Raw genomic sequence first — 25924 nt, 5'->3', positions numbered from 1 at the left:
TATTGTGTATAAGTTGTTTAATTTATTCTTTATCTCAGAGTATTAAATTAAGAAGAGACAAAGCCCCTTTGACTTAAAAAAAAACACTACATCTGATGTGAGGACAAGACAAGTAATATGAGCTTAAAGAAATGATATAGATATGATATCAAAACACAGCAAAGAGATAACTCTCTCTATCTTTTCACTTTCAAGAGCCCTTTGCATGATAGTCTCAAGGTTCTACCGAGTGAATATAGGAAAATGTAATGTCCCCATTACTTAGTTTATTTTAATAAACATTGTGCATATACATTCCAAAGAAAATTGATTTATGTTGCACATCGACATATGGGAAAAACTACAGAATCTCTACAAGATTTACAGGAACCAAGACTGGTTTACTAGAATAGTCTAAAATCTCTAGTATCATGCTTAGATGACTTAATTTCCACTTTAGATGGATTATACTGTGACTTATTTTGAAGGGAATAAGTTGTCCAAGACAAAAGATTGATAAAAATAATGTGATTTACGAAAATCATTATTTTTGTCTATTTTTAATGGATTTTTGCAATTCTGCTCGCGATGGCTTGTCGACGAGATGCGTTTTGATCGTTTTAAGTACCCGAATGCCTATATTTGGAGTTCATACAACGAAGTTATGATCTAAACAAGGTGCAGTCATCAAAAACACCAAAAAGCAGGCGCCCTCTCTTTACCCCCCCCCCCCCCCCCCCCCCCCCCCCCGCCCCCCCCCCCCCCTCTCTCACTACTATATAAAAAGGGTAGAGCCTCATGTGAAGAACACACAACAACCCATGTAGATGTCTCTCTATTGCTATTGACGTGAGGAAACTCTACTGCAATCAGCCGAGTCTCTCTTTCCAACCCTGCGCAGAAGCGGTGCCCGAAACCATCAACTTCTTCCATGGCTTCCAAAAAATGATGAGATGCTGAGCAAGATCATGCTTAGAGAGCTCCCCAACACGAGGAAATGGCTGCTGCTACTGAGGAAATTCAACACGATGCTGAAGTGCAAATGGAGTTTAGCCCCGAACCCATCCAAACCGAAGGACTAGCCATCCCACAACAAATTGAGATTGGGGCCATAAATCATAATCATGATGGATGGTCGATAATCAGGTTTAGTACATAAGAAAAGCATTGCTTTTTATGTTATTAATTCTACAATTTCCTAATAAAGGATAAGTTAGTCCGTTACATAGATTATGATCAGTTAGAAGGTACTTAAACTTACAAAAGAAACATGTTGGTATTATCAAATGATTCTTAGGAAGGAACAAGGAAATTGATGGAGGGGATAGATTTTATGCATCACATTGACAACTGTGTTAAAATGTCTTATGGTTATGGCTGCTTTTGGATTTGTGAATGATGAATTATGGCTCTTATGATTCCAGGCTTGCACAGTCGGACGAATTGTGGATTGTGATGGTTTGGGACATTGGGGTTCCCAACCCAATGATCCCTTACAATCTGTGAAGTGTGGAAAAAATCACCTGCAGTCAGGTGGGGTCATACACTCCCGAGGGAGGTAGGTGTTTTTGATTTTGATCACTCGAGAACCTGAGAGCGCAAAGGGCCGAGTGATAAGTACCCCTATTATGTAGGACGGCTCCTGAGGCTCGGGGAAGCTTAGAGGGGCTCTGAGCCAGTAAATTTCCCTATTGACTGCGGACGGAGTGTGATCACATACAGCTCAATCTGGAGGGATTGGAAGGTCCTATCCTTGGCTGGATGGTGTCTTTCTGCCGAAAGATGGTTTTGTACCACTCTCCGGAGTGATGGCTCTGGATGTTATTATGAAATAAAGTATATGATTTTTTGAATTGTTTGTTATGTGCTAAAGGTTGAGTTTAACAAACCCAGTCTAATGGAGTAATAAAAGGAAGCTGATTTTATATGTCCAAACAATGTGGTAGTATGCTTTGCTAACTAGAAAACTAAGCAAACCCATCGAGAAAAGTGGGAGGCTTTGATTATGACGATTTGACGCCTGTGGCTGGGTGGACCCGATAAGTCGGGTAACTTTCCAACATTAGATAGAGCTGATTAAATGGTGACCCTCCCAACATCGGTAAGATTAGTTATCAAGTTTAATATCGTTTCAGGGGACCAAAGCTGAGATTTTACCTTATGGGTAGGGGGATCGAGTTACACTCTCCCTCGTCTCTCACTCTCTTTGAACCAAGTGCGGTGTTAACCTCACTCCTACCTTTGATTGATTACAAAGTGGTCTTTCTTAGGTGGGCGTTAGATTGCTGTTAGGGGTGACTTGTCCACATTTCCCCTGTGAAGTAGAAATGAGATTCCCATGTTCAACTAAGTCCAAGGTTTCCCATGGGGAGACAGGATGGTGATGTGCATGGATATGAATTTCAATCGACTACTAGAGAACTCCTTTGGGTCTGTTGGAGGAGGAACCTCACACGTGGTATGAGAGCCTAGGTTTCAAAAGAGCTTTTAGTGTAAGGTTAAGAAGTCAACGTATAAAAAGAATTAAAAAAATAACCACAGTTGTTTGAAGAAAACTATTCTTGATTATCTTGCACTAAGATTAGCATATGCATCGTGCTCATTAGGAACTTAGTGATGAGGAAGCTACACATTTGGGGGATGTTTTGCCCATCATGTATCAAGTAGCCTTAGGGTCAACAAATAAATTCTCATACCGCGAGGCTATACTTGAGATAATGGAGATGATCTTTATTCCTCCAATTTTATTGCAATCTTATCCTAACTTATGGTACATGAAAGATTTATGGCCAAGGAATGGGTCACATATGGAGATATATTGTGAGCATAACATTCTTCTTCATTATGAACTATGGAGGATTTGATGGGCTGAACAACTAAGAATAGTTAAGATATATCTTTTGTTCAGTGCCTTTGCTAAATGTTATTAGACATTGGGGATGAGCCTGTATTTGAAACCTTTTGGGTATACCAGAAAGTGTTACAAATAATACCACCCGAGAGAGTTGTTGTAGTGCAAAGAAGGCCTTATTTTGGTACTGGATGTTTTGGTTATCCCCAAGAGCCACCACATTATGTTGTTTGCCATGTACATGAAAATCCCCCAAGATATGAGAATATAGACCCTGATAATTTTCATGAGGAAAGGATCCATGAGATGATGTAATGGTAGTTCATAGTATGATCAAATACATCTTTGTAAGTACTTTTCATAAATATAAAGTCTCATTATTATTTTTGAAGAGTGTGAGTTATAAGCTTATGAGCTTATGATGATAATTGAGCTGTTTTGACAAGTTAATGATGAAGCATGCTTTATGCGAGTTATTTTTGAGATCATGTACTCCACTACTTGTGTGCTAGTCAAATATGTTGGAATTAAGAGAAATCGTAATGGCTATCTTAGAGAAGACTCATCTATGGAATTGCTTAAGCTTATGAAAGGGCTAAAACTAGAGTCCAAATCTAGGGAAGGGACGACCCTTACTTGTACTCTATGCGAAGATTTGAAAGTCCATCTCAAGTTGTTGAAATGTCTTGAAAAACTAAAACTAGTTCAATGTTTTTTATTTGAAGAACATAAGGCTAATGATACTATGACAATTAATGGGGAGCCAACTACATCGTTGGGTGTATGACCAATATATAAAGGTTATTTCTCCTGATAGGATAACCCTTATGCAGGAGTATAAAGTCAAGAATTTATGAGCTTCCAGAGTATCCCAACCTCCCAAAGTCTTATCGATTCCTAGAAACACCTCATTTTGTAATAAAGAAGTTACAGAGATAATCAGAATCGCCAATTAGTGCGAATTAATAAAACATACAAGGGACTCCAAGAGAAGAAGTTTCTTCTCAAGCAGACACCAACACCTAGGTTTAGTGTGGTGAAGGACCCAAGGTGGAGTAAGATGCAAAAGTGTGGATTGAGGCTTTGGAAGAATATTTCCTAGCCACTGAAACTATTACTGCAAATCAATCCATGAGTGCTCATCTTCATCTTACTGGCGAAGCTAAGCTTTGATGGAAATAGTTTTGTCGAGATAAAGAAGTAACAGAAACTTCCCAAAATTGGGAGGGGATCAAAGAAGCTGTGAAAGGACGTTATCTTCCCCCATCTTTTGAATCAATCAAGATGAATCAATTCTACAACTTACGACAATTAAGCCTAACCTTGGAAGGATACTATTCCAAGTTTGTGAGACTGCACAAATATGCACCCCCCATGACAACATCTCAACAGATTGCAAGGTTTTACCAAGGACTAAATCCACCTTTGGATAGTCGCCTTGAATCAATGAGACCAACGACTCTCAAAGATGCTCTTATGTGAGCAAAACCTATGGCCAAGGAAATCACTCAAAATGGCCAAAGGAATCATCCGATAAACAACTATGGAAGGGGCTACCCAAACTGTGGTATTGACATGGCCGATGCCAGAGGAAATGGTAGAGCTAATGCAATCACCTAAGGACCAAATGGGATAGGAATCGGGCAATGCTACTAGTGTGGAAGGATTGGACACCTAAGGGCTAATCGTCCTAACCATCCTCAAAATCATAGCCCAAACCAAGTTGGTGGAAGAGGCCGAGGGAACGGCAACAACAACCCAGGCTATGGACGTGGAAGAACAGCTGATGCCCGTGTAAATAACATGATTGGACAACTCGAGGAATGCACGTTAGGTGAAGAATTTGAAAGAGGATCCATTCATGTTACCGTGGAAAAGAAAGGAGCGGACCACCAAAAGAATATGAAGGACTCATGGCTAAGGTACTTCAAGGGGGAAGCATTGACAAACAAAGGTCTAAGATTAAGGATTATCGTGCTAGTAATGGTTGTCTATATTACCATGACTGCCTTTGTATCCCAAAAAGACTAGAAGTGAAGGCCAAGATCTTATGGGAAGCACATGATAGCCCCATTGCAGGACATCCGGGGTATGCCAAGACACTCAACACAGTTCGTAAGAGTTATCACTGGCCAAGATTAAAAAGGGATGTATTAAAGTATATAGCTCAGTGCTTGACTTATCAAGGAGTCAAGGCAGAAAGGATCAAGATGCCTAGAGAGTTACAACCCTTGGACATTTCACAAATGAAATGAGAGTCAATAAGTATGGACTTTGTTGTTGGAGTACCTACTGTTGCTGGTGGATATGACTCCATCATGGTAGTGGTTGATAGCTTGACAAAAGTTGCACACTTGATCCCAATCAAAACAACTTATAAGTCATCTGACATTGCTTGAGTCTTTATTAAAGAGGTATTTAGGTTACATGGATTGCCAAAGAGCATAGTCAGTGATCGAGACTCTAGGTTCACCTCTAAGTTTTGGACTTGCCTATTTCAAGTAATTGGAACGCAATTGTGCTTCAGTACTGCTTATCATCCTCAAACTGATGGCCAAACTGAGAGGGTGAACCAGACCATTGAAGATATTCTAAGGTCTTATTGTGGTAAAGAACCGAAACGGTGGATTGAACATTTATCTTTAGTGGAGTTTTTTTTATAACGCTGCCTTTCAACAAACAATCAAGATGTCACCATTCCAAGCCTTGTATGGGCAAGAATGTCATACACCTCTAAACTTCTCAGATCCCACCCTCAAAATAGAGACTTCTAAGGCTATGCTTGAAGAGATGGATGAACAAATCCAATTGATCCAACATTACATCCAAGAAGCTCAAGATCGGCAAAAATCCTATGCAAATCTTGAGAGATCCATAAGAACATTCAAAGAAGGAGACATGGTGTTTGTAAGGGTAAGACCCGAAAAGAGCTCATTATCCTTGGGGAAATACAAAAAGCTTAGTCCATATGGACCATATGAAGTAATCAAAGTAATGGAAAGGCAAGCCTACGAGCTTAATTTGCCACCTCTTCTTAAAATTCACAATGTATTTCATGAAAGCCTACTGAAACCTTATGTACCAAACCCCCATAATGTGCTTAATGACGAACAAATGGTCATGCCTGCCCAAGGAATTCTGGAAATGTAACCCAAGAAGATTCTAGATACAAGGGAGAAACATCTAAGAAACCGAATCCTAAGAGAACACCTAGTACAATGGAAGGATTATCCTGAAGAGGACACCATGTGGGTCGATGAATCAACCCTTATGAAAGAATACCCCTAGTTTCTCTCAAGATGAGGACATCTCGATTTCTCTAGGGAGGGGAGAATGTAATGTCCCCATTACCTAGTTTATTTTAATAAAAAATGTGCTTATAAATTCCAAAGAAAATTGATTTATGTTGCATATCCACACATGAAAAAAATTGCAGAATCTCTACAAGATTTACAGGAACCAAGATTGGTTTACTAGATCAGTCGAAAATCTCTAATATCATGTTAAGATTACTTAATTTCCACTTTAGATGGATTCAAATATATGCCGTGACTTATTTTGAAGGGAATAAGTCGTCCAAGACAAAAGATTGATGAAAATAACACGATTTACAAAAATCGTTATTTTTGCCTATTTTCGATGGATTTTTGCAATTCTGCCCACATTGGCTTGTTGACTAGATGTGTTTTGATCGTTTTAAGTACTCGAATGTCTATATTTGGCGTTCATGCGACAAAGTTATGATCTAAACAAGTTGTAGGGAAGAAATAAACAAAAATCTTTGTCATCAATTATGTCATAAAAAATGCCAAAAAGCAGGTGCCCTCTCTTTATCCCCCCCCCCCCCTCTCACTACTATATAAACAAGGGTAGAGTGTCATGTGAAGGACACACAACAACCCATGCAGATGTCTCTCTACTGCTATTAACGCGACGAAACTCTGCTACAATTAGCCGAGTCTCTCTTTCTCTCTCTCTCTTTCCAACCCTATGCGGAAGCACTGCCTGAAACCATCAAATTCTTCCATGGCTCCCAAAAGACGTCGAGGTGCTGAGCAAGATCACGCTTAGAGAGCTCCCCAATGCGAGGAAATGGCCGCTGCTAGTGAGGAAATTCAACACGATGCTGAAGCACAAATGAAGATTAACCCCGAACCCATCCAAACCCAAGGACTAGCCATCCCACAAAAAATTGAGGTTGGGGTCATAAATCATAATCACGATGGATGGCTGAACGAAGATAATCAAGTTTAGTACATAAGAATATGAAATAAAGTATATGAATCATAATCGCGATGGATGGCTTTGGATGTTATTATGAAATAAAGTATATGATTTTTTGAATTGTTTGTTATGTGCTAAAGGTTGAGTTTAACGAACCTAGTCTAATAGAGTAATAAAAGGAAGATGATTTTATATGTCCAAACAATGTGGTAGTATGCTTTGCTAATTAGAAAACTAAGCAAACCCATAGAGAAAAGTGGGAGGCTTCGATCCTGACGATTGGACACCTGTGGCTGGGTGGACCCGATAAGTCGGGTAACTTTCCAACATTAGATAGAGCTGATTAAATGGTGACCCTCCCAATATCGGTAGGATTAGTTATCAAGTTTAACACCATTTTAGGGGGCCGGAGTTGAGATTTTACCTGATGGGTAGGCGGATCGAGTTACACTCTCCCCCGTCTCTCACTCTCCTTGAACCAAGTGCAGTGTTAATCTCACTCCTACCTTTGATTGATTACAAAGTGGTCTTTCTTAGGTGGACATTAGATTGTTGTTAGGGGTGACTTGTCCATGCTTCCTTTGTGAAGGAGAACTGAGATTCCCCTGTTCAACTAAGTCCAAGGTTTCCCATGGGGAGATAGGATGGTGATGTGCATGGATATGAATTTAAGTCGATTACTAGAGGACTCCTCCGGGTCTGTTAGAGGAGGAACCTCACAAAAAACAATCGGTAACCAAGCAAGCATGAGTTCTCACGATTTAAAGATAATAACATTAGGTATAGAAGCATTTTCTGAAGATCCTATGTTGTAGAAACATCAAGGAAAATGCATTAGGGACAATTCTAAGGAAAAGCTAGCCTTCTAATTAGTGTTTACTAATGATGTGATTAGTGAATAGACCAATGGCACACTGCCATGCGTGGTCAAATATAATATTTGACTCTCTACTAATTTGACTAGGCTTCATCTACCTCTAGCAAAAAAGGAGCCTCTAAACTTATCTTCACGAGGCAATTCTAACCAAATGATCTATCCTTGATAATGAAATTTTTGGGGAAATTTTTATTACTTTCAATATCTTGATTTGACTTTTTGAAAAGTAGGATTCTTAACTCGCCTCAAGATTTAAAAAATAATAAAACTTGTATCCCTTTTGATCAAAGATATATTTCAAAAGTTTTTGTAACTCGTGCCCTTTTCGTCTGCATTCATCTCATAACTCTCATTACTTTGACACTTCAACTCCTCCAAACTCCTTTTTAGACTTTCTCTACTCTACTCTAACCTCATTTCTTGTTATTGGAGACTTCTTTTTCTATAGCTTATTTTTGGAAACCATCTAATTCTATACAAGCATGTATTGCTACAATGTAAGAAAGGATGATATCTAGTATCCAATAACCTACAAGGTCCACCATTGGATAACAATAATTTTCTTGTGTAAAGATCTTCATAACTTGAAATAGAAAAGAGAAAATATGAGAATTCACTACAAATGATGAATTTTGGGATCCCAATTTCACAAAATTAGAAATGTCATGAAGATATTCAACACATGTAATTTATAAAGGATCTTCACTTGGACCTTCTACACAGAAATATTTTTTACCTTATTGTAAGGCAACAAAACGTATCTTTTGAGAACATCTAATATGTAACTTTTATTTTAGTTTTTATTGTTAAACTAAGTTTATAAACTAACTTGGAGAATTTGATGTATCTCATTTCTTTTTGATAGCTCAAAATTTTTCCATGGCTTTTTGTAGGAAACCATATAGCTCTATATTATAGATATACACATAGTCAAAATACAAGATAGAATTATGTGTACCATCCAACATCTTACAAGATCCATGATTGGACAAGAGTGATCCCCTCTTACAAATATCCATGTAAGATCAATAAACATAAAGAGATCATGTCGAGTTTCATAAGAAAGATGGATTCTAAGCTTCAAATTGCAAGATGAAAAAAGATATGTAAACATTTAACCTATATATTATAGAAAATATATTTATCAAGTGTCTTTTATTCATAGTATTTCTTATCTTATTGTAACACCATAATTTTTTTAGTTATTGTAAGGTAATAATTATGCCATTTATTTGTAATATTAATATTTTATGTGAAATTTAAGCCTAATTGTGTAAAGAGCTAAATTGGGCGCATACAAATGGTGTAAAGGACATATGTACATGATCATTATTTTGGCAATAATATAAATTTATCCTTTCACCTTCTAAGCTTCTCACCTACTCTTTCATGACTACCAACCATCTCTCTCCTTCTTGTCTTTCTTTCTCCATTTCCACTATCTCTATCTCCTCATCTAGACTTTCTCTCTCCTTTGCACTCTTCTTTTCTCTCCCCTCTATTCTTCTCTCTCCTCTTAGGTCCTTTCATGATAAGTTGTATTAGAGCACTAGGTTTTTGATCCACTTTAGCCATTTTCTCTATCCATTTCTCTAAAAATCCTTTCAAAAACTCCATTGTAGGCAAGTCTAGAGATTTTTGAAGCAACAAGGGATAGATATAGTGGTAGATGGCCAAAATAGCAACTCATCACCAAAATACTAGCAAACTTTAGAGGTAATTGATTAAATGAGGCTCATAGGAGTTAGTAGAAGCCCTAATTACAATTACTTTTTAAAAAAAGGTTTCTTCTTCTTCCCCCTTTCAAGATTTCCTGAAATCTATAGCCAAAGAACTCCCTTCTACCACTTGCTCTTCATTCCCCTACCACAATGGATTATTGAGGACGCTTCCTAGCTTCAAGAGATTCAAGAATAGTACCACATTATGAGGCCTTATGGCACACTTTGAGAACAACAATTCAACACATTTTGTGTTGATTCTTAGCAAAATAGACCATCATAAACTATCTATGTGATCAATATCCAAGAGAATGAATTCTTCTTATTATGCATGCTACTTGTGGCAAGGCTCTTATGGCAAGAATGGAGCATTTGATCGCCATTATGAGTTACATCAAACCACATGGATAGCAAGTGTGGGAGCCTTTTCAAGAAACAGTCTATGCTAAAGGTGTAGATTGAGATTCTTCATAGGTAACCACAGATCAAAAGACTTACTACTCAAGTATTTTGCATTACTCAACCTTGAGAGGGATAAGATGTGCTATAATTGGAGTGAAAATTTTCAGGTTGAAGTCCTTCTACTTGAAATCGAAGACCATTATTATTTGGTCACCTAATTTCATTAGATGTTCTCCCTCTCTTGAGGTTTCTCTCCTTGGGATTTGATAAACAAAGCTAGTACCATCTTAAGCATAAGGAGTCGAGAGTGGACAGACTAGAGCCTTATCAAAAGTCTCCATGTATTGAGTGTCGATTCCAGGATCTCCAAGTGTGAAGAGAAATGAAGACTGGTATTATGCCATCAAGAAAGCCTTAGTGAAGGATGTAGAAGATTGTGAATGTAGTTGATGCAGGCCTCTAGATGTGTACAATTCGCTATCTTACTTAAATATTTGGTGAGACTCCTTATGGTAATGGCTACCAACATATTCTAAGAGTCCTAATTCAATTTGGTGCCATATAGGAGATTACTTAGACATCAAGGTTGTAGATAAACACAAACTCAGGATAAGGACAATGCTATGCTAGCAATCAAGCATGTGATCAAGGCCATGAGTGAATCCATAGGTGTGATCATAGGATCATTTGAGGTGCATCTAGTTTCTTTCCCTAAAGGAACTCTCCAGGTGATGCAAATAAGCTCAATCACAGGATCATATGAGGTGCATCTAGTTGCCTTCCTTGGATGAACTCTTCCAGGTGATGCAAATCAGCTTGAGCAGCAAACATGATGATCACTTTTAATTGTCTATCTCATCTTGGTCCTCTACTTTCATCATCAAGGAGAATCCCATTCTATTTGATGCTTAGCTCACCCTAAAGGAGAAACTCCTTGAAAGAAAGTGGGACTCGGAAGAGCGGCTTTGTGAGAAGGACTTTGTGTTAAAGAACATCACAAAGAGGAGAGAAGTTGAAGATTTCAAGCTTTATGGCTTATAAAAGACATTTTTAACCTTGTAGATGAGCTTGAAGTTTGAGAATGAGCACCTTTTGCAGCCAAAATTTAAGGCATTCAAAGGCAAACAATGACTTTTCCCATTTTAAGAAGTAGCACAAGGAGAAAACAACCATCTCAAACTCATGCTTGATATCAAGTGAATCTTGGAGAAACAATGATGCTAGCATCTCATATGAATCACCTTGAATCAAATTATAGTAGCGTCCAGGCAATTGATGAGGTCCAATAGGACCTAACTTGTATAAAGTGAGTAGGGAGATAATTGTTCATGAAGAAAATAGCTATTAAAGTGCCAATGTATGCCACGAGCAAGGACAAGTCTCAACCTATTTCTCACTCCATAGTACAACATCCATGTGTTGGCATGACTAGCCTTGGTAGGGATATAAGTTCTTTGCTACTAATCTAGATTAATTCCAGTTGCACCCTTGATATTGTTTGAGCCTATAAACACACCGTCAACTAACATACTTTGCATATGGCGGTAGGGTTGTGTGGGAGGCAATGATTGGGCATTTTATGACTTGGAGCTAGGCAATGATTGGGCATTTGATGGAGACTTGGAGCTAGGCAATGATATAGACATTATTGCAGAAAGTGAATTGAGCTTGTCCACATGTAGTATTTACTAGATACACATTTGAGGAAAGGGCTAGTTGTTCTGGGCCTACATGCTTGAAATGGTCATCCCTCATTTCAAGAACAAGAAGTATGTTTTTAGTAGGGATATTTTGTTTGTAAGGCATGTGCTGCTTATGCGGTTCCTACTTTGAATTAGGTAATCCAGATGCTAACTTTGAGATGAGCAAAAGATTGGATGGAAAAAAATGCTTAGCAGTTGTGATTTCATAATCTTATTGATAAGCTCATTAGACTATCGCTCCTCTACAACACTCAGTAGCTTGATTTAAATTGTAGAGACTAGGAATAAAGGTTCAGTGACCTTTCAAAGCTTTGTGGCTAGCAAAATCTATCAAAATGCTATGATGGTAGCTTTGTATGACTTGAATTATGGGATGCATGTACAGTAGTTTGGATGCAACATCAATTCTAGTCTTGCTCTATTTGAGTTGAAAAGAATGAAATCATATTAGTGTGCAGAAAGCCTTACAACAGACATCAAAGATGCATTATTTCTACTTTCAAAAGTACTAGAATACTTCTCAATTGATGTTGATGCCATAGCTTCAACCATTCCAACATGTAGTAGTGCAGTAAACTGAGAAGAAGGCTCATGGACTATCACATGGTTCAATCAAACCCTTTTGAGCTTTAGAAGTATCATTGAAAAAAAAAAGGCCCACCATCAGGCAATTGTTAGTCAAGCACTTTTATAACATCACCCGTATTAATCACAAACTCAGGCCTATGTTTGTGGACTTACAAATTAGCTTCTACATGTTCAATTTATGGCATAGTTTAGTAGTAGGTTGAACATGTGAAGATCATTCAAGCTGTAAGACTGGTTGAGTTAATGAGATTTGTGGAAAAAAATTATTTATGATCGAGAGTTCCTCTCTATTGATAGCTTCTTATCCAATACAATTATCCTTTATACTAGGGTTATATGAGTTTTTACACCAACTCTTAATTCCTTTATAAACCAATGACATAAATTAGTTGGAGAAAAGAGTAATTGTTTGAGCTTATTTTACAATATATAAGAAATATGACAATGCTAATTACTTGGAGAAATATAAGATTATCTTTGATGCATAATTTTTTGGGTGGGGATTTGGACCTTTTGTTGAGATATCAAGCTCAACACATATGAACATTGATGATGGACCACCTGGCTAGATGGGTTTGAATATTTACACTTAGCACGTTGGTTGTCATTATGATCCTCATATGGCCACTAACTTATTATATTTAGTTTGTTGCACCTACCTATAGCTGGCATGATTATAGTGCCAGTTGATTAGTATAGTCAGTTATGCACTGTTTAACTTAGCAAGCCATTTTCTTTTATATTGTATCTTATCTATACTCCTGGGTAGTTCACTATATACACCCACTATAGCACCAGTTGATTAGTATAGTCAGTTATGCACTGTTTAACTTAGTCGGCCATTTTCCTTTATATTGTATCTTATTTATACTCCTGGGTAGTTCACTATATACACCCACTATATCACATGCATTCAAAGCATATTTATAAATATCTTTATCCATGAATTTTCCCTTGATAAAATATAATCATTTTCTGTTCAATTTGTAAGTAACCTCTTTATATGGTACCCTTCTATATGTAAAAAATGTTAAATTTTGTATTTTAAAAATCTCTTATGTTGAACCCACATGATACATACATATATTTATGGCTGACCTCCTCGGGTCTATACTTTTTGTACATTGTATTGTGTATAAAAGAAAAAGAAGAAACCAATAAGAAAATGTTTTGGCCTCCATCTCTCTTCTTGTGTTCTTAAGTGATCTTCCTCTTATGTGTATGGTATGTGTTTGGTACAATAGTTGAAGCAAGCCTCTCCATCACACGATTCTTGACATGGTATCAAAGCAGTGCCATTGAGAGAGGCTCATTTTTAAGGTTGAAGTGAAGGAGAAGAAGCAAAGTTTTGAGCAAGCAAGCAACTAGTAAGAAACTCTTCCATTCTTCCACTCTTTCTCTTGGATAGTACCTATGGAGGCACAAAAAGCAGAGCAAAGTGAAAATCTCAGATTGTTGTGAGATTTGGCGTGTGAGAAGAGCACTGTATATTCTATAGATTTTGGGCCTTATTTTAGAGCTATAAGGTTATGGACAACACTTTCAGGGTACATTGCGATTTCAGTTGTATCAACCGAAAGTGGGTGCACATGTTGCAAATTTTGAATTAATTGTAATTTTTGAGGTGTTTACCAAGAAGCAAATATAAGTTATGTATATAAATAGATTGTAGATTACATGTACTATTGAGCAATCAATGAAAAAGGTTTCTTGGTGTATTGTTGTGCACACGTGGTGAAAGGTTGCAGAAGACTTGCTTGTTGTTTTGTATCATTTTTTTGATAATAGCAAAGAATAGTGGAAATCCCATCATTGAGAAGTTGGACAAGAACAACTGCCCTTCATGGAAGTTCCGTGTGACAAACTTCCTCATTGGAAAGGGCCTTTATCTCTCCTTTATGATTTCATTTCAGGTGAAGAAAAGAAGCTAGAGCTTAGTATCCTTGTGATTGTATATGAATTAAAGGCGTGGAAAGAATGTAATGCAAAAGATAAAAAGGTGATGTGTTGGCTATCTATAGTCATTGATAATACTATGCTAGAACATATTCGGAATGTAGAAACTTCACATACAAACTTGGACTATTTTTGAGAACATGTTTTCAGTAAATATAAAGGCACAAAAGATTCAACTCAAGCAAGAGTTGAATACCTTGAAAAAAGGAAAAATGTCTATCAATGAGTATGTTTTGAAGGTGAGGAGAATTGTAGATGCTTTAATAGTGATTGATGCAATGCCAAATGATGATGATTTGGTTTCATCTACTTTGGGTGGCCTTAATAATAAGAAGGTATGAAAATAATTTGTCACTTCTGTATATGTATGGAATCCATTTCCATATTTTGACGACTTGGTCTCTCTTATGATTACCGAAGAGATCAATATGCAGGGTGACTCATCTGGAAAATGATTACCGAAGAGATCAATATGAAGGGGATGTGACAGGTCCTCTTCGAGAGGCTGTGGTATGGGATGTGCCAATGATAACCATCAAAATAGGTTAAATAAAAAAATTGGTGAAATGTAGGTTTCAGGAGGCCGTGGAAACTTCAGAGGTAGGGTGAGCTCTAGAGGAAGAGGTGGATGGTAGAAAAGAGGTTCTAAAAATTCTATTATTGTGTGCTATTATTGTAGCAAACCAAGTCATATTGTAGCCTATTGTTATGCTAAGAAGGATGATATTCGCAGTGATAAATTGCAACAAGAAAACTATGCATTGTCTTCATGACATAATGAAGTAAAATATGAGTGTATGTTTGTTATGCAACATATTATGAATGTTGTTATAGGAAAGGGGACATATGATGATGTATGGTATATCAATTCAGGTGCATCTAATCATATGAAAAATCATGTTGAATGGTTAGGACTTGTAAAATCCAAGTTATGTGCAGACGGGTGATGATTCATGCTGCCTAATTTTACAAATTGGAAAGGTTCCCTTGTCCTTGCATGATGGCCAGACAAAGAGTTTGACAGATGTATTACATGTGCCATCAATCACAAATAATTTAGTGTCTATTGGCCAAATGATAGAGCAAGGGTTGCGCATTTGATTTAATATAAAAGGTTGTTTTGTAGAAGACTTTAATGATAAGTGCAGGTTCGTTACAAAAGGAAGTAGAGTTGGCCGCATGTTCACTTTAGATGTTGGAATTCTTGCAATGAATGCTGCTATATGTATGCTAAAGGAAAATGAGTGATTGTGTAGATATTGAAATATGGCATAAACGTATTGGATACACAAATTGCAAAGGCTGAAATTAATGCAATCCAAAGGATTGGTCACACGGTTGCTTTAGAGTTGCAAAATTTCATAAAGTGTGTGAAGCATGCCAATTTGGTAAGCAAGCAAGACAACCCTTTTCACATGATAGAGAAGTGAGCAAAAATATACTTGATGTTGTGCAGACAGATGTTTGGGGACCTACACAAAATGTATTTGTTGGTGGTAGCAAATACTTTGTCACGTTTATTGATTATTGTTAAAGAAAGCTATAGGTATATTTCATGAAGGAGAAGAGTGATGTATTTGAGCACTTCAAATCTTTCAAGGCAGTTGTTGAAATAGATTGGGCTTGAAAGATAAGTGCTTGAGATCAGATGGAGGGGGAGAGTATCACTCTAATGAGTTTAGTGGTTTCTTGAGGTCTCATGGGATAAAGAGATAGTTTACTTGCAAATATACCCCACAGCAAAATGCGATTGCAAAAAGAAAAATTGGCATATTGCAGAAGTTTCTTGAGCACTAATGGATGAAAGAAATATACCAAAACATTTTTAGTCTAAAGCTATTCATATTGTTGTCTATATTATGAATAGAGCTCTCATAGCTTCACTTCATGGGATGATCCCTAAATAATGCTTTAAGGAAAAGAAGCCCAATGTGTCACACTTAAAAGTGTTTAGATCTATTGCATGTGTTCATGTGCCACATGAGCTATGAATGAAGCTTGATTCAAATGTTGAAAAATGTATTTTTATTGGATACTCTTTAGTTGAGAAGGGGTATCATTGTTATATCCCTGTCTCACAGATGAGTTCAGAGTGAGCAAGGACATTATTTTTTATGAGATGACTAGTTGGTATGCATCTACTAGTGATCTATTAGATTATGATAATGATCATGATAGTTATATGTAGAAAGAAAAGCAATGAAGTGTTAGTGGACCAGAAACATCATCTTGTACTACACCTACAAGTAGCCCTTGGTCTGGGAGACTAAGGAGTAGCCCCACATCTTCAAGTTGGTCTACAAGTATTGAAATTAAAGACAAAGAAAAGAAGAAAGTATTGGATAGTAATGATGCATCTACTAGTTATTTTGGATTTGATGGAGATTCTAGTGATTCAGAGAGTTTGGATGATCAGCTTGGTATTCCTTCAATTAGGACACTAGGTGTACAAAGAGCACATAGTAATGTAAAGGCTCCACTGAGTGATCTAGTGGTATATAGGTCTAGCAAGGTCAGATAACCTATTAAAAGATTTGATTTTAAGATTATGCAGCTCACCATTATGCTTATATGATAAAAGAAGTTGAGGACGTTGAGCCCACTTGTATTGAGGATGCTATAAGTCATGATCATTGGGATGCAGCAATGGATGAGGAGATGGCTGCATTAGAAGCCAATAAGACTTGGAATTTGCTACCCTTGCCTAAGGGCAAGAAAGAAAGATTTTGGTTGTATAAGTGGGTTTACAAAATCAAGCATAATGAAAATGGTTTGGTTAGCAGGTATAAGGCCAAGCTGGTTGCGAAAGGCTATGCTCAAACATATGGCATAGATTATGAAGAGACATTCAGTCCATTTGTTAGGATGGCAACTATTAGATACTTGATTGCTTTGGCACCAGCCAAAGGTTAGAGTTTGCAACAACAAATGGATGTCAATAATGTGTTCTTGCATGGTGAATTGCAAGAAGAGGCATATATGGAGTAGTTAGCAACAAGTTTGAGAATTTAGAACATGCTACATATGTGTGCAAATTAAAGAAGGCACTCTATGGGCTAAAGCAAGTACCTAGAGCATGGTTTGATAAGATCGGAAACTATTTCGTCAATATTGACTTTTATATTTTCGATGCTAATCACTCACTTTATTTGAGAAGGGAAAATGCAAGTTTGGTCATCATAGTCGTCTATATGGATGACTTGATTATTACAATTGTGACAGACAATGGGATTGTTGAAGTTAAGGACTTCTTGAAGAAGAAGATTAAGATGAAGGATTTGGGTGAGCTAAGATACTTTCTTGGTATTGAGGTAATAAGATATGATGATGGTATATTATACGACTATCCCAAAGGCAGTATGGCTTGGATATGTTATCCAAGTATGGTATGACATCATATAAGCCTCTTTCAGTACCATTGGAGAAAAATGCGAAGTTGAGTATTGACGTTGGGGATGAGATAGAAGACTGCTATGTTCAAGAAGATAGTAGGGAGTTTGGTTTACATGACTATCAGACTTGAGCTATGCTATTGGCCTTGTTATTTAGTTTATGCAGATGCATATAAAGCCTCATTTGGATGCAGTTAGACACATATTGAGGTATGTGAAGTTCACTTTACATTATGGACTTTTTTATGAGGTAGATAAGGATGTATAGATGTTTGGATACATAGATGCAGACTGGTCTGGTAGCATATCAGATTGAAGATCTACCAGTGGATTCATATTTTCCTTTGATAGTGCAATAGTTACATGGAGTAGCAAAAAGCAACCTATAGTTTCTTTATCAAGTACAGAGGCTGAGTATAGAGGTGCTGCCATGGCAACATGTGAGGTGATATGGCTATAAAAGTTATTAGGTGATTTGGATGTGTAGGGAGATGGTCCAATTATCATTCACTATGATAACATGAACGGCATACAACTAGCTAGAAACCTAGTGTTCCATGCTAGGACAAAACACATTGAGGTGCACTGCCACTTTGTGAGAGAGAAGGTACTCAAGAGAGATTGACTTGGTATATGTCAGCACACATGATCAGATAGCTCACATTTTCACAAAGACATTGGCTGCAGAGAAGCTTTGAAAGTTTCGAAGCTTACTTGGAGTTGCACATATATAGTTGAGCTTGAGGGGGAGTATTGAGATAGCAAGATCAACACGTGCGAATATTGATGATGGACTACCTAGATAGCTGGATCCGCACATCTACACTTAGCATGTTAATAGTCATTATGATCCTCACATGGCCACTAACTTATTATATTTAGTTTGTTGCACATACCTACAACTGGCATAGTTATAGCACCAGTCAATTACTATAGTCAGTTATGTATTGTTTGACTTAGCAAGCCATTTTTCTTTATGTTGTATCTTATCTATACTTTGTGTACATTGTATTGTGTGTGGAAGAAGAAGAAACTAGCAAGAAAACATTTTGGCTTCCATCTCTCTTATTGTGTTCTTGAGTGAGCTTCCTCTTATGTATCTGATATGTGTTTGGTGCAACAACTCAAGTAAGTCCCTCCACCACACGATTCATGACATCTTTAAGGCCATAGATAAGCTTAGAAGGTCCTTTCCAATCATTTTGAGGATAAACATGACTCCATTATGAGCTTTAGAGTGAAAGTTATTGCCCTTTTTGTTGTGTAGTTTAACCGAGACCCTATGCCACACATAGGACCAATATTACCTATGTGTATCATAGGGTTTGGATCAAATCACACCACAAAAAGGGCAGTAACTTTCACTCTAGAGTTTTGAATGGGGTTATATTTCCACTCAAAACTATTAAAACAAGTCTTTTCAGCTCATATGTGACCTTAACATGGTCAAGATTCCCACAAAAGAAAACACTGCATCAAGATTTATTTTATTTCTATTAGTATTTTCCTTCCATCTCAAATTTTAACTCATAAAATTATTTTTTCTCCAACTCTAGTCATACTCTTTTATTGTGATGAAGTCCTAGTCTATTACGTCTTCCAATTCTACGACTATATCACCCAAGTCCAATCTATTAAATCATCCAAGCTTGGGTATCTAATGAAGTTCTCTCTCTCTCTCTCTCTCTCTCTCTCTCTCTCTCTCTCTCTCTCGCTCTCCTAGACCCTATGCTGCACAAGGATGGAATTTGGAGTCATGAAAATGGCCCTAGGCATGCCATAGGGCCCGAGTTGTTTTGGCCATGTTAAATTTTCTTGATTAGGGAAAATCTAGCATCAAACGCATATAGGACCTCTTTGAAAGTGTCAACTATCTTTACTTATTGAAGTTAAATTATCTCAAATTTTGTAATATAGATTTAGGTGAGATCATCAGCTAGTTTATGCTTTAAGCAATATTCAAGAATATACTTATGAGGAAAAAATATGAGTCAAGATATGGTTGTAAGACCTTAGAAACACTCAATTATTTATATTCTTTCCTAATGCATTCACTTAAATTTTATTCACATGCAAAATATTTCTCTGAGACAAAAAGGACTCCATTGGACCATGTTTGCTCCATCCTAGTCATGTGATATGGTATTTAGCATAGGTAAAATAAGATCCTTGAGCAATTTTCAAAAGCCATGTGTGATATCTCAACAAATACAAGTGTCTAATACTATAAGTACCCATCGGCTCGTAAAGCCATTCTTGATCTTGTGAAATCTAAAAGGTTAAGCCACAATGACAACAATATGCTAGGATAAATAGCATGTTTCCTAGATGAATGGTAGTCTTCTTGTTACATATTGTTTTGTGTTCCACAATCCTAATTAACCTCCTTACTTAATAAGTATCCACAATTTGAACTTTATTATCCCTCCTTGCGGGAACCTCAAAAGATATTGGTGTTTGGAACTAAGTAGTCAACATATTGGTTAGGTAGCTCTAAATATTTCAAAGTTTACAATGAGTAATCTATGGTGATAACAACCATATCAAGATAATTAAGAAGATCACAAGGACTAAGAAACATAAAGTACTGTGTAACAAGACTTTGACTCATTTGGCTAGAAACAAAGTGCCCTTTTTGATCATTTCTCTCAAATTATAGTGTTGTATGTTTATTGGTACTTCAACTACATACCATGCATATTTTAAGTCGGCTCTCTACATTCTCTAACCTTCCATCTCTATTGATTGCGAGTGTAAATAATACTCTAATATTCACATGCATGCATGACATCTAAATTTATCAAATTTAATATTTTGATTTTTTTCTTTCCTATTTTACGACTTATTTGATGAGGATCTTTACCACCTCTCCATTGGTATTCTCTAATAATCCTCTATGTTGATAGTGGTGCTTAAAGAGGAACACTTGTGGTAGATCCAAAGGTTATCTTTATAAGGCATTTCCAATTCCAATTCTACTACATCATCCAAGTCTACTACTATATTGTTCGTCCAGTCTAGTCCTATATCATCCAATCTTGGATATGTGATGAAGTTGTGTGTGTGTGTGTGTACCTGGACCCTACAATGCATAGGGATGGAATCCACGGCCGTCAAAATGGCTTGATGCATACCATAGGGTTCGGGTTGTTTTGGCCATGTTACGCTCGTTGTTCAAATTAGTGTAAGTATTCATAGACTTCAGAATGTGTATATTACTAGCTAAAGCATGCTAATCATCCCTTTCCTAGCTAGGTTCACACACAAGACACACACATGAGTGTATCCCTTTCCTAATTAGACACATCTGTCTTAAATCTTGAATGTTGAAAAAACTTGCTTTGTGTGTGACTTTTGGGAAGTGTTTTGCACGAACGCTATTCAACTTTTTCTCTTTCGATACTTTCTTCATGCTTATTAAAAGTAGCCGGTGTCATAAAAAAGTTGCGATGTGAAATGCTGTCTTGTCAATATTTCCGTGTAAGAAGAAAAAGTTTAGCCTTGGACAGAAGCGAAAGCCAAACAACTTGATTGGTTAGCCTTAGTCGAAAGATCTCGTAAGGTTCCATTTTCTCCAAAAGAGCTGGCGGGCTGGGCGTGCTTGTTTTCCCACTTCCGATTGGATTGTAAAGGCGTGTAGCGAAATTGCGTGCGCTCTCTCTCTCTCTCTCTCTCTCTGTGTCTCTCTGTGGGTTTGGCCATGTGTCTCTCTCTCTCTCTGTCTGTGTCTCTCTGTGGGCTCTCCGGCGACATCCCTCGCATCTCGCGAGCTAACGATAGATGGAGGGCCCCATAGCCTATGTGGTCCCATCGTCATAGGCCCCATCGCCACATAGGCGAAGGGGCTTGAAATATAGCCCAAGCCGCTCGCTTATAAATAGACTTACGACCTCTCTGATCTCCCATTGGCAATATATCAAGTGCTGGCTTTCATGGAGTTATATATCTCCTACTGATTAGCTATAGCTGGTGAGGTGGTTGAACTTGCCGCTTTAACAAGAGAAGGCAACTATAGACAGAGAGAGGTTAAAGGCATATTAATAGCCATGGCGACGGCCCTGATCATCGACGCTGGGCTCAGTATTAATTGGAGTATTGCAGTAGGAGTCATGATAGTACTACTGTTTGTTGCGTGGAGAAGGAAGGTGGGTGGTCGGCGGCTGCCGCCGTCGCCGCCGGGCTCGCTGCCTATCCTCGGGCACCTACACCTGCTGGCGCAGGACCGGCTGCCGCACCAGGCCCTATACAAGCTGGCCAAGGAGCTCGGCCCGCTCATGTACATGCGCCTGGGATCGGCGCCGACGATCGTGGTGTCGTCGCCGGAGCTGGCGAGGGACGTCCTGAAGACGCACGACCTAACCTTCGCGACGCGGCCCCGGACGGCGGCAGGCGAGCACATCTTCTACGGCTGCACGGACGTGCTGTGCTCCCCCTACGGCCCCTACTGGCGGCAGGTCCGACAGATCTGCGTGCTGGAGATGTTCGGCCCCAAGCGCATGCACGAGTTCAGGCCTGTCCGGGCGGAGGAAATGGCGGGGTTGGTGCGCTCTGTCTACCAGGACCACGTCGCTGGCCCCTTGGAAATCCGGCCCATTCTCTTCAACATGCTCTGCAACGTCATCTTCCGCATGACCGTCGGCATGAACGCTCGGGAGATGGCCTCTGTGGTGCCGAGCGTTGATTTCTCCGAGGTGGTGATGTACAACGTGTCGAAGCTCCTGGGCGCCTTCAACATCGGCGACGTCGTGCCTTACCTGCGGTGGCTGGACCTGCAGGGCTGCGTTCGCCAGATGAAGGCGCTCTCCAAGAAGAGCGATGCCGTCCTCCAGGGCGTCCTTGACCGCCGCCGCGCCGCTGATAATCGCGCCGCTCACGATGAGCAATATGCGACGTCGACGTCAACTCGCCGAACCGACCTCCTGGATCTCTTGCTTTCCCTGCAGAGCACCTCCAACAGCAAGATCACGGACGACAACGTCAAAGCAGTCTTATACGTACGTGACGCTTGATCTCTGATCCCTCCACACACACGCGCACGCACGCACGCATGCACACTCTACGTACTGTGTGTGTACTGTCAGTGAGGGTGCACGTGTAGCAAGAATGGTACTTAATTAGATAGTTGCTCTTGTACTCATCATGCTCATTAGCTACAGGCAGCGCCAGGACTAGTGCATCAACTAGCTCTTATGAAAAGTAGTGGTGTTTCGATTGGTGATTCGGTGTTACAGGACATGTTTAGTGCTGGAGTCGATACATCGACCATCACCGTGGAATGGGGCATGGCAGAGCTGCTGAAGAATCCGACCGAGCTGCAGAAGCTGAGGGCCGAGATAGACTCGGCGGTGGGGAAGCACCGTATGGTCCAGGAGTCGGACATGCCCAAGATGCCATTCTTGCAGGCGGTGGTGAAGGAGACGATGCGATTGCACCCGGGGGGGCCTCTCATGTTTCCGCACCTGTCCACCCAAGCCTGTGAGATCGCAGGCTTCCACATCCCTGCCAAGACTCGTCTCCTCGTCAACGTTTGGGCCATCGGCAGGGACGAGGCCTCCTGGGACAAACCAGCGGATTTTCACCCAGACCGATTTATGGGCAGCAACCTCGACGTCAAGGGCCACCACTTCCAGCTCCTGCCGTTTGGATCTGGTCGTCGTGGCTGCCCAGGCATGCCCTTGGCCATCACCGTCGTCCAGACCACTCTTGCCACTCTCGTCCATGCCTTTGATTGGTTTCTCAAAGACCCTAACCATGACATGTCCGAGCTCTACGGCGTCACTGTTTGCATGGCCTCTCCCCTTGTTGCGGTGGCCAAACCCAGGTTGGCAGATCACCTTTACCCAAGGTAAACATGGTGTCTATAAAAACCGTTCCGTCTCAATCGATCAGCATAGGAATAGTACTCTCTCTCGGAAGTGTAGTTCTTTCAGGTTTTCATGGGGCCTCTACTCCAAAGAAACTATACCCTAGGCCTACACTGGCATAAACTAACCAAGTAAGACACTTTGCAACAAATCCATAAGCAATGAATCCTACAATGCCAAGACACACTCCCTCACACTACTTGACTCTTTCTTCCTTTAATACCGATGAAAATATTGCACCTTCTATCTAATACACATCTAAATTTTGCATTAAAAATAATCTTTGTGAAAAGAAAATGAAGTTTGCTACATATATCTACTTTATCTCTTCTAATAAGAGCTTTATGAGACATTATGTTCCTTTTATAACATTGGAATTTTCATATTTGGATATACAAATTTCCAAACACAATGTTCTCGACATGTTTATTATTGGAAATGACATCAATTGGTGCTCTTCAAAGGCTTTGATCGGGATTTAGCTTGCCATCAAACCTTAGCTTTTCATGAACATTGACCACATGACTTGAGCCATTCAAGATTTCAAGTGATGAACAACAAGACATGACTTAGTTATCGAAACGTGGACTCAAAAAAAGATAATATGACATAAAATATAAACTTAGTACGTAATACTAAGAAAATGGTCAACTTGAGTATAAAGTTTTGTCCATAATGTTTACTTTGATAGTGGTAAGGGCTTGATATTTCCAACAAAGGTTACTCATTAACCGTAGAAAATGTTCTATAAGTTTAGGCCTTAAATTAGATGATGAACTATGAGAAGGAACAAATACTACTAGTTGAAGTGGGCATGCGTAATCATAAGGCCAATTCAAGGAGCAAATAGTAAGCATGGCTAATCACTACAAGGATATGGAGGTATAGCGACGGCACTTTTCAATGCAAAATAGCGGCGTCGCTATTAGCGTCGCAAATGTAACACTAATAGCGATGCAAATAGTGATGCAAATTAAATAGCGACGGTGCTCAGATATAAAAAACGCGAGTCAAAACTCGAGTGCATTATTTTGCACAAGTACACGAAAGAGAGAGCGAAAGGGAAAGCAAACTCCATCTTGCATTTGAGAGGGAGAGGGAGAGAAAGAGAGAAAGGGAGAGAAGGAAAGCTTCTCACTGCCGCCACTGCCATTCGCGATGTAAACGCCCCGAACAACGTAGTATGCTTAACAATTATGATATTTGCTTGTTTTCGAGACTTAATATAAAAGAGAATGAACACTTAAAGCTGAAAGTGAAAATTACTCACAAAATTACAGCCATGAAAATGTAAAAGTAATGGAGACAAGATTGAGGGTTGAAGATGGGCAACCCCGCCCCCCCGAAGGAATGTATTTCTGCTCAACCCAAGTCCCTTAGGGAAGAGCTCAGTTACAATCAACCTGAGAGTGAGAAGAAGTAATTCTCACTCTCACAAGATCATGCAAAGATGTACAAACACACATGCATTATCTATTATGCAATGATAAGAACTGATTTCTTTACAGTATGAGAGAAGAAAAAGGGGAATTCAGCCTTTCTCCATCGTTGATCAGCAGTACATGGATAGAGCTTGCTTCTTGTAGCTAAAATGGAAGAAAGAGCTCAAGAAGGAGGTGCTGTAATGAATTTACAGGCTTGCTGTCTTGTAAAACAACAGTGATAGAAGAGAGAATATGGAGGAATTTGATAATGGAGAAGTGGGGGATGATGATGGGGATGGATGGGGCCAGTTTCTGGCTATCTGTGGGTTCTTTACATGAGTTTACAACAAAGAAAAATGATGTTGAATGAAGAAAAACGAGCTCTTATTTATAGGAGAGGGGAGAGCTAGTACAAAAGGGGAAAGTGGAGTAGCACAAGACAAGTGTCCAGCCACATGTCATGAGATGTGACAAGTGGTGGGACACTTGGAAACTTGTGTGACAAGTGTCTTGACACTTGTCTCTTCTCTATGGCCTTCCTTTTTGGGTTGAATACTGTCAAGAATAGAAACAACCAAATTTAGTAAGCACAGTCAGAGTACAAAACTTACTATTTTTAGAATGACATCCCTATTTTTTAGGACTAGCATTTTTAGGCTAATTCGAGGCTCCTAAATTTTAGGGACCTCCTAAAATTTAGAGACCCCCCCAATATGGGTGTCATATGAAAGCTTTTTCCGTGTACATCGCAAAAATGGTATCCGAATCTTCATGTGATTTTCTTATGCAAAGAAATGTGCTTTTCAAGCTTTCAGTCCACGCATGCACATTATACAAGCATTTCATGATCATGCCATCTTGTTGATTGTAACTGTCTGTTCTGGTGGATCTAGCCCACACTTCAAGGCATCAATCCTTTCTGTGTGCGAGTCTAACCCTGATA

The 25924-nt window shown here is 38.9% G+C and overlaps 1 protein-coding gene across 1 annotated transcript; it reads left to right on the top strand.

Moving 5' to 3' along the window:
* The first annotated feature begins 21613 nt into the window (after nt 1–21613).
* On the top strand, nt 21614–24010 carry LOC148030762 (3,9-dihydroxypterocarpan 6A-monooxygenase-like). The gene is made up of 2 exons (XM_087685614.1): nt 21614–22687; nt 22925–24010. The coding sequence occupies exons 1-2, from the start codon at nt 21740–21742 to the stop codon at nt 23540–23542; spliced, it is 1566 nt and encodes a 521-aa protein (XP_087541740.1). The 5' UTR covers nt 21614–21739; the 3' UTR covers nt 23543–24010.
* The last annotated feature ends 1914 nt before the right edge of the window (nt 24011–25924 follow it).

Source organism: Lygodium microphyllum, chromosome 9, assembly GCF_053477565.2.
Source record: "Lygodium microphyllum isolate KBCC chromosome 9, Lygodium_microphyllum_v1.1.10, whole genome shotgun sequence".
Classification (NCBI taxonomy): domain Eukaryota; kingdom Viridiplantae; phylum Streptophyta; class Polypodiopsida; order Schizaeales; family Lygodiaceae; genus Lygodium; species Lygodium microphyllum.
Note: the sequence above shows the minus strand (reverse complement) of the source record. Positions and strands in the feature narration are given on the sequence as shown.

Bases quoted from the DNA above. Each gene is read 5' to 3' on its own strand.
- LOC148030762 (XM_087685614.1), top strand. From the start codon at position 21,740: ATGGCGACGGCCCTGATCATCGACGCTGGGCTCAGTATTAATTGGAGT. The intron at 22,688-22,924 runs GTACGTGACGCT...TCGGTGTTACAG, and splicing joins ACGTCAAAGCAGTCTTATAC to GACATGTTTAGTGCTGGAGT.